Source organism: Myxine glutinosa, unplaced genomic scaffold (assembly GCF_964187855.1).
Source record: "Myxine glutinosa unplaced genomic scaffold, kmMyxGlut1.1 SCAFFOLD_1438, whole genome shotgun sequence".
Lineage (NCBI taxonomy): Eukaryota > Metazoa > Chordata > Myxini > Myxiniformes > Myxinidae > Myxine > Myxine glutinosa.
Genome location: NW_027617533.1, coordinates 41,535 through 50,552, shown reverse-complemented (window position 1 = coordinate 50,552; position 9,018 = coordinate 41,535). Strand labels below are relative to the sequence as shown.

At 43.8% G+C, this 9,018-nt stretch overlaps 1 protein-coding gene across 1 annotated transcript in view; it reads right to left on the bottom strand.

The window, feature by feature from the left end:
* Positions 1-1,602: 1,602 nt before the first annotated feature.
* The window catches only part of LOC137438584 (uncharacterized), a 41,919-nt gene continuing 34,503 nt past the window's right edge, over positions 1,603-9,018 (bottom strand). Inside the window, exon 6 of the mRNA XM_078769148.1 lies at positions 1,603-3,602. Coding sequence (XP_078625274.1) covers positions 3,021-3,602 — 582 coding nt within the window. The 3' untranslated portion in view covers positions 1,603-3,020. The remainder of the gene's footprint in view (positions 3,603-9,018) is intronic.

Genomic DNA, 9,018 nt, shown 5'->3' with positions numbered 1-9,018 from the left:
TTATGTCGGTGGGTAGGATGATATATAGATTTAGGTAGATCTGAATAGGTATCATGCTTCGGCTGTCGTGATAAGTACTGTTTAGGCAGTTTGTTCGTATTAAGGTGGGTCTTCGTCCCCATTACGAGGAGGAGGGCATGATAAATAGTTCTAGGGAACAAGGATAAGACTCCATTGTGTGTGAAACCTTTGTGTTCAATCCATTGTCCCTTATGGCAACGCACTCTTATACATTAGCTAGATCCATTAGTGCACACATTAAATAAATCCCCCTCCACCACAAGACGATAAAACTGACCAGAAGAGCAGACGGAAGCGGCCACGTACAACGCCGGCATGGGCATCATACATCGAACAGGCAGGCTGAGAGACACGCACAGGAAGGTTCGTGATTGACAGGAGGGGGAGGGGCGAGCAACAACCGGAGCACCGATTGGAGAGAAGGGAGGATGAACGACTGAACGTGCCACACGACGACGTGATACCAAAGATGCTCGGCTAATCAGTGCGGAGGGCGCGAACGAACTACCAACAAGCTACGCAATGGTTGGAGAAAGCGCCAGGGACATGAAAAGGCGCGAAAGGTTGCGAGTAAACGAGGCACGGATTGGCAGAGGAAGAGAACCGATGTCAGATCACGAGCAACAAAACAACTGGCTCACCGGAATTTTGCCCTTCTCGCTTTGGCTTCGTTCCTGCCCGGACCTCCCTTCTGCCCTTGCCTTTCGCCCTTGTTTGGACCTTTTTCCTTTTCCATCCGCAAATTTGCCTGCTTGACGACGGCCGTTGGAGCAATGTTGGAGCACCATAGATTCTCCACCCTGGCGTTCACGAGCAAGCAAGGCTTGCCACTGGAGCGGGCAAGACCGGGACGAGGGAGTGGCTCAGTGGCCTTGCAGTGTGCGAACGGGGGGCGCATTGAGGCCTTTCTTCCCGCCGACCGGAGCTGCGTCGGATGACGTGCTCGAGCCGGACGATTCTTTACGGATGCTACATACAGAGACAGATAAGACGCACCACCCATTTTCTTTTATTCTCCATTCCCTAGTCTTGTATTTGAAGTGAAGTGTGGGAGCGCTCCATTAGAGGGGTTTCGTGATTACCGGCGCATTCTTTTCCTGTCCCGACACCATATTAAACAAGCGTTACGCCTAGGTCCTCCGTCGGTGAAGTGATGCGAGTTGACAAAGTGGAAGACGCAAGGCGGCCATCTTGGATTTTTGCGTGGCGACCCAATTTTGAATAGAGTTCTTCCTTATGCCTAGATACACCCACACATCAGATTAGAAGTTGGTACTTCGCTTATTTTTCAAGATATTCCGCAATAATCAGTAGGTTTGCATGCACATGACAATATGCCATCTCGAAGCAGATCAGTAAGCTTTACTTTGTCACAACTTGGTTTCACTGTGATGCAAACTTTCAAAGACCCTGCTCATCTGCATCATGGGGGAAGAATGGGGAAGGGGGAAATGCACATGTAGTTTGGAGTGGTGAAAACTTGGGTTTTCTGTTCCAAATAATTTTCTGTAAGCAAAATAATATCGGTTCATTCCTTAGTTCAACACTGCTTGTGCAAAAAAAGAAAAATGGAATCATTAGCCAGATACAAATGTTTAATCAACAACAATTACAGAAGAAAATTACTGAACATGCACAAGTCAGAACAAAAATCATATCTTTGCAATAAAATTGGCTATTGGGAGAAAAAAAAGAAGAAGAAAGAAAAACAAACAAAAAAAGATTAAAATTCAACACAATTAGATTATGCAATCACAAAGCAAGTAATAGTTGCAACGGCACAACAGCTATTGAAAGAATGAGAAAAGGTAACATCAGATGCAGAGTAAACGGCCGTCCTAAATGCCCACCCCCTACTAAAAACTAAAAGCAGTACGTCAAGGCAGCATCCCCAAGGAAGCAGCAGTATTCGAGTTATTTGTGAAAACAAATGTTAAAGGGCAGGCCTATTAAACTAAGAAATAAGGAGATGTCACATGCCAACACGCACAGCAGAAGGAAAAAAATGTAAAAAGAGAAAAACTAAATTGAATGCTCTAATCATTCACTCGACTATGTATGTACCAGCAGGATGAATTGGATAAGGAGAAATAACAATTCACAAATCGTTGCCGTACAAACTAGACACTGCAGACAATTTGTTTACAAGCGTGCAGACCAACAAGACGAGCGTTAAAGTTAGGACATTGCGTGGCAGTTCAATGTTAACAGCGTGCAACTAAAAGCAGATCGGAATATTTGCACTCCCACCACAAGTTAGAAGGCCGGAAAACTTCAATTCAATTATCAAAACGTGAAAAAGAAATAATCGGAAAACACCAATTGCCGCGCAGGCAAAGGAACGAGTCATTAATTACAAATGATGTGGGGTTTTCTGAAGCTGCAAAACTGATGAGAAAAACCTCTTCAAAGCAATATTAAATACAAAAGCAAGATAATCCTGGAAATGGCTACATTCTTTTAGCGCAAAGAAAGGAAAAAAAAGATTTTCAAGGAAAAGCACAAACAAGGGAAAAATAAAAGACTTTACGACAAAAAATGCTATTTTTAAAAAAACAATAAAATAAATGCAATGTCAGAAGACGAAGAAGAAGAAGAAGAAGAAGGCCATTATAACATGATCACTTTTTTTGATTAACCATTTTCAACATGTCCCGTATGTTTAGCCTGTGAACCACCTGGAGGATTTTAGCAATTCCTTCACAACTGGGCTTTAGATTGACCGATGAACAAGTCGAGTTTACAAGTGTCAGTGATAATTTGAGGGCTACCACCACACAAACTGAAGTGTGCACGTAAAGCCAATTCAATCTTTAACAGTGTGATAAGAAGAAGATTGCTAGTTTTACCAGTGTAATTTCATTCAGGACGGTGCAGCAGACTGATTTTCATTCACAATTACAACTTGTTTGTGCTGGAAAAAAACAAATTTGGTCAGACAGGCCATTATCTACTGCCAAAGCAATTCTTGTCTATGCCTCCTAAACTATATATACCTCCTATTCAGGTGTACCACTTTCATCTGTCAATTTTTCAGACCGTCGCCCCGATCGAGTTGTGACACTCTCGCCAGAGCCGACAGTTTTGACTTTTTTTGCTCGTCTGCCTCGAGCGACGGGCCGACCCCTGCCACGTCCTGCTTTTCTCACAGCCAGGGTGCTCACCTTGCCACCTGCCATTTTAACGCTCTCGCTCTTACTTGCATTTTCGCTTGCCGAATCCACATGCTCCAACAAGTCCTCTTCCCCAGCCTGATTCTCACCCTCATCCTCACTCTTTTCCTCCTTCTCCCCTTCTTGATCACCCTCGCTTTCTTCATGCTTTGCATTGTCTCCATCCTCACCCTCAATGTCTCCTTCTTCTCCCTCTCCTTCTCCTTCTCCTTCTCCTCCGTCTCCTTCCCCCTCTTCCTCATCCTCATCCTCATCTGCAAAACCCTCACCCTCATTTTCTTGTTCACATTCACCAGTGGTATCCTTTTCACCTGTTTGCAAACTTTCTTTTTTTTCTGCAGAGGTTTCCATTTGTTCCTCAGTTTTCTCTTCCTTACTCTCAGCATTCCCCAATTCAGCATTTCGGGCCTGCAAAGAGGAAAAAGGTCAGCTGAAACTTCACATATAAATGCTGCATTTACTAAATTAATATACTGAAGAAAATAAAGGTGCAAACTTTTTACTCCAAACATACAATATCTGCATGCTTTGCATTGTCCTGGTGTTGGGCTAGCGGCTAGGGTGCCGGCTTATGATCCTAGGATCCTGGGTTCGAATCCCGGTCGATCGCTGAATTAACGCCAGGGGGGTTGACTCAGCCTGTCATCCTTCCGAGGTCGGCTAATTGAGTACCAGTTCACTGGTAATTCCCTGTTTGTCGTTAAAGGTGGCGAAAAGGGTTGGCGTCAGGAAGGGCATCCGGCCGTAAAACATTGCTTCAAAAAGTGGACCAAAAAAACAACAACCACGGTTCCCGAAAAAGAAAAAACAACAACAACCATGGTTCCCGAAAAAGGCCAACCCCCGCCTTGCGGGGAAAAATGGCCTCTAAAGGTGGTTATTTTTTATTTATTTATACAATATCTGCATGCTTGTAATGAAAAGAAAGTTCAGAATACTGGTGACATCTGGTCAAATCATCACAATCACAAATTAAGTAGCTTCAATGTAACAAAATTGTGTTCCATCGAAAAAAATTCCAGCGACTCCTGCCCCCTTCCCTACCCCTCACTCAAAATGGGGTGGGAGGTTTCATCAAGGGTGGCGAAGTCATGAAAAACCACTGCAGCACCACACATGACAACACAAACCAAGGCACAAACTAAAAGCAGTCCACAACACAACATAAAAATCGAAAAGGCCAACAATCTCTCTCTCACTCACACTCATGTCCACACACTGCAGAAAGTGTGTCAGCATCGCCAAAGTAGTTAATGGGAAAGTTTACGAAGGGTGACTTGCCATTGCGTTCTCAGCAGTCAGTCGTGGCAGAAAATGAATTTGCTCAGGGTACCAGGAATAACTTGCCTAACACTTCTTGAAATATTTAAATTCTAAAGGAATCTTTTACACCAAAAAAAAACAACAAAAAATGCAAGCAAATGGGGCCGCAGAATAACTTCCAATGGAGGGATAGTGCCCACATTGAGGAAATATCTGGTCTGTGAAACACCAATCCGACAGTTATATTTGCTTCATTAATCAAACCGAGACAGTTCAGAGGACCATGCACTTACTACCTCAGACTACAATCGCTCCAGGTGTTCAACCTTAATCAACGCAGATGAGCAATACATTATAATGCCAAAGCAAGAACTAAAAGAACACCTTCACCTTTGTACCCTACAGGACAATGAACGAGAGTATCAAAGGTGATGTGGTATTTTGTTTTCTTCAAAATAGAGGAAATGTCACTTGTTAAAGGTTTTCCCTGCTGCTCGTACACACTTTACCAATCGATGTAGTTGAGTCATGACAACACCCATATCAAGGTAGTTTGGACGGAACACATCCACCCATTTTAAGGCATGTTCTTTGACATATTTTTGTGTACATAGTCAGGGCTCGTGAAAGAGCTTGTTCAGTGAACATATCAGGAACGTGGACGACGCAAAACAGAAAAAATAAAAAATGCACAGGGTGGATAAGATAGACAAAGAGGATGCATACAGAAGGAAACTCCAAAGAGGGAAAACTGGGAAATTGGAAGGAGGAGGTATTTGGGTGGTGTTTATGAGGGTAGAAAAGATCATGGTTTTGATACTAGATGATCTGAGGTGGTGGTAAACAGCTGTCTTGAAGGCCTGGAGGGAAAAAGATTGAAGAGGATGTGGTAGCTGAATCCACAGGTGGTAAAAAAAAGAAAAAACAAGCGTTATGCCGAGATCCCCCGTCGGTGAAGTGATGTGAGTTGACAAAGTGAAAGACGCAAGGTGGCCATCTTGGATTTTGACGTGGCGACCCAATTTTCAATAGCGTTCTTCCTTATGCGTAGATACACCCACACACCAGAAAAGAAGATAGTAATTCGTTTATATTTACAGATATTCCGCTCACAAGGTTCAGACATACATGGCGGCGGCCATCTTGGATTTTGACATGGCGACCCAATTTTCAATAGCGTTCTTCCTTATGCCGAAATCCACCCACACACCAGATTAGAAGTTAGTAGTTCGTTTATTTTTCAAGATATTCCGCTCACAAGGTTCAGACATATATATGGTGGTGGCCATCTTGGATTTTGACGTGGCGACCCAATTTTCAATGGCGTTCCTCCTTATGCCTAGATACACCCACACACCAGATTAGAAGTTGGTACTTTGCTTATTTTTCAAGATATTCCGCTCACAAGGTTCAGACATATATATGGTGGTGGCCATCTTGGATTTTGACGTGGCGACCCAATTTTCAATAGCGTTCTTCCTTATGCCGAAATCCACCCACACACCAGATTAGAAGTTAGTAGTTCGTTCATTTTTCAAGATATTTCGCTCACAAGGTTGACATATATATGGTGGTGGCCATCTTGGATTTTGACGTGGCGACCCAATTTTCAATGGCGTTCTTCCTTATGCCTAGATACACCCACACACCAGATTAGCAGTTGGTACTTCGCTTATTTTTCGAGATATTTCGCTCAAGTTTCAGATATATATATGGTGGCGGCCATCTTGGATTTTGATGTGGCGACCCAATTTTCAATAGCGTTCTTCCTTATGCCTAGATACACCCACACACCAAATTAGAAGTTGGTACTTCGCTTATTTTTCAAGATATTCATCTCAGGTTCAGACATACATGGCGGTGGCCATCTTGGATTTTGACGTGGCGACCCAATTTTCAATAGCGTTCTTCCTTATGCCTAGTGTTACGGGGTCCTCCCCTATCCCCTGGTCTCGGTAAACCTCCGAACCCCGAGAGGGTCCCCGGCAGAAAGATATGTTATCTTTGGTTGAAATCAATCAAATCAATAATGAAACCACACCAAGGGCTATGAACAAACAATAATCTATATTATAATAGGCGTAGGTGATCCGTCTGTCCGGGGGTGTGGCTTAGTCCATTTGCAGAGTAGCTCCACCCATTCTTGGAGAGGCTTCATGTAAACAAATATCCACCATTTTATTCGAATAGCTTTGAGGCCTGTTTAGTTAGGCCCGTGCTGTCTTTCTCTCTCACACAGGTTTATTTCAACTCAAATTCGATATATCATTTCATTTTTAACAGTCGCTAACATCGTTTTAGACTCGGTTGAAAAAAAACGGGAAGAAAACCCGACGAAAGTTTCCGTTTATAGAACGAAATGAATTCTCAAAGGCCTGTAAAATAAAGCCCATTCATCGAGTCACCCTCACGATTTTAACGAATTCACCATCTGATTTAATTTTTATCAATGGTTTTAGACTCGGTGTCAGAAATAATTGAGAACATTCACGCACACACGGGAAAATGCAGAGATATATTTTTAAAAATCGTGCCATGATACACGAAAATACACCGCCTAAAATAAGTCGGGGAAAATGTCGACATATATTAAAAATTCGCTTTTTCTTTTCCGTTAAGATATATTACTTTTCCGTTTGATGACAGTCGTCACAAAAACGTCAACAATGATGCCGACATATATTTCTTCGTTCTTATTTCATTCAACATTATCATCCGGAAGTAAAGGTTCACGTGTTCATTTCACGTGTGAAAAAACAAACTCCATTTCACGTGTGCATGGACGTGTAATTCACATTTGTAAAATATATAAATTAACAGACGGGAAATTGCTGAGAGATATTTCTTCGTTTTTATTTTATTAGTTACGAGCAGAAGTACCCGGCGTTGCCGGGCGGAGCAGGGAGGAGGGAGGAGGGCGGGGGGAGGACGGAGGAGGGAGGGGCACGTACACTTTAAACATGTATATACACGAGGGATGTGGGATATATACATGTGCCGTGGGACATGTGTAGGTGTACGTGTACACATGTGTAGGTGTACACATGTGTAGGTGTACACATGTGTAGGTGTACGTGTGTATACATGTGTAGGTGTACGTGTGTATACATGTGTAGGTGTACGTGTGTATACATGTGTAGGTGTACGTGTGTATACATGTGTAGGTGTACGTGTGTATACATGTGTATACATGTGTAGGTGTACGTGTGTATACATGTGTAGGTGTACGTGTGTATACATGTGTGTGTATACATGTGTGTGTGCGCGCGTGCATACTGCATATGTGTGTACGTGTGTGCGTGCGTGCGTGTGCGTGGATAAGAGACAAAATTGTGAGGAAGAGAAATGAAAAAACGAGATGTTTGTGTGTATATGTGTGTGTACGTGTGTGTGTGTGTGTGTGTGTGTGTGTGTGTGTGTGTGTGTGTGTGTGTGTGTGTATAGGTGTATGTGTGTGTATATAGGTGTATGTGTGTGTGTATATGTGTGTGGGTGTACGTGTGTGGGTGTACGTGTGTGGGTGTACGTGTGTGGGTGTACGTGTGTGGGTGTACGTGTGTGGGTGTACGTGTGTGGGTGTATATGTGCGTATGTGTGTGTGGGTGTGCACGCACATGCATTCACATGTTATCAGAAGTATATACATTGTGTAGATTAAATCATTTGTGCATCTGATAAATTGCCAGTAACCATTTTGTGAAACTGAATGTGCAGGTGCTGCATCTAACTCAATATGTTGAAATGTCACACACGTCCATGCCCGTGGGATTCCCACGGGTGACCCCGCTAGTATATTATAAATCACACCGGAATCACGACACAAATAATAATAGCAATTCGCCCTACAATCACGATCTTAAGATGGTACCACCTTATCTCGTCCTTTAGCCCAAACTCACGGCACTCCCCCAATGTCTCTGTACCCCTCCAAGGCGAAGTTGATTCGCTCCAGCGATCGTTGGATCAATGTCCGATCAAAATCAATTGAGGCGTGGACGATCGAAGCAACCCAGAGGTCAAGTGGTCCAACACCCAGCACAATAGCGGTGGAATGGAAAACCTCCCAAAGACGCACTCCGACGTACCCGTTTGCGGTTCAATCAGCGAGTCTCCTTATAATCCTCAACAGCCACTTTCTTGCACAGCCGTCCAGGGCAACCCACCAGGGAATAATGCCCGGCCGACGCGACAAAAACCTTTTCCCTGAAGGCAGCGCGCGTGGCGAAATGGCGGACGGCTTTCACTCGAGCCGGGGTTTCGAGGCAAGGATACTCCGGACCCTCAATGCAGATACCCGACTACGCAGGCTCCGCAGCACTCCGGCGATGTCACCTATCGCACGAACTTCCTTTCAAGGACTCAAAGTTCACTCGCACGGTACGCTCGACACGGAGCTTCAACCAAGATCGTCTTTTTTTCTTCTCTCCACGCCTCTTCTTCTTTTCGCTCCCTTTGTCTTCGGGGTCACGATCCGGATTTCCAGCCACATTTTACCAGGAGCGCTTTTTAACCTTTTCACCACAATAACCATTTCCTTTTAACAATAATAACCATAATACTT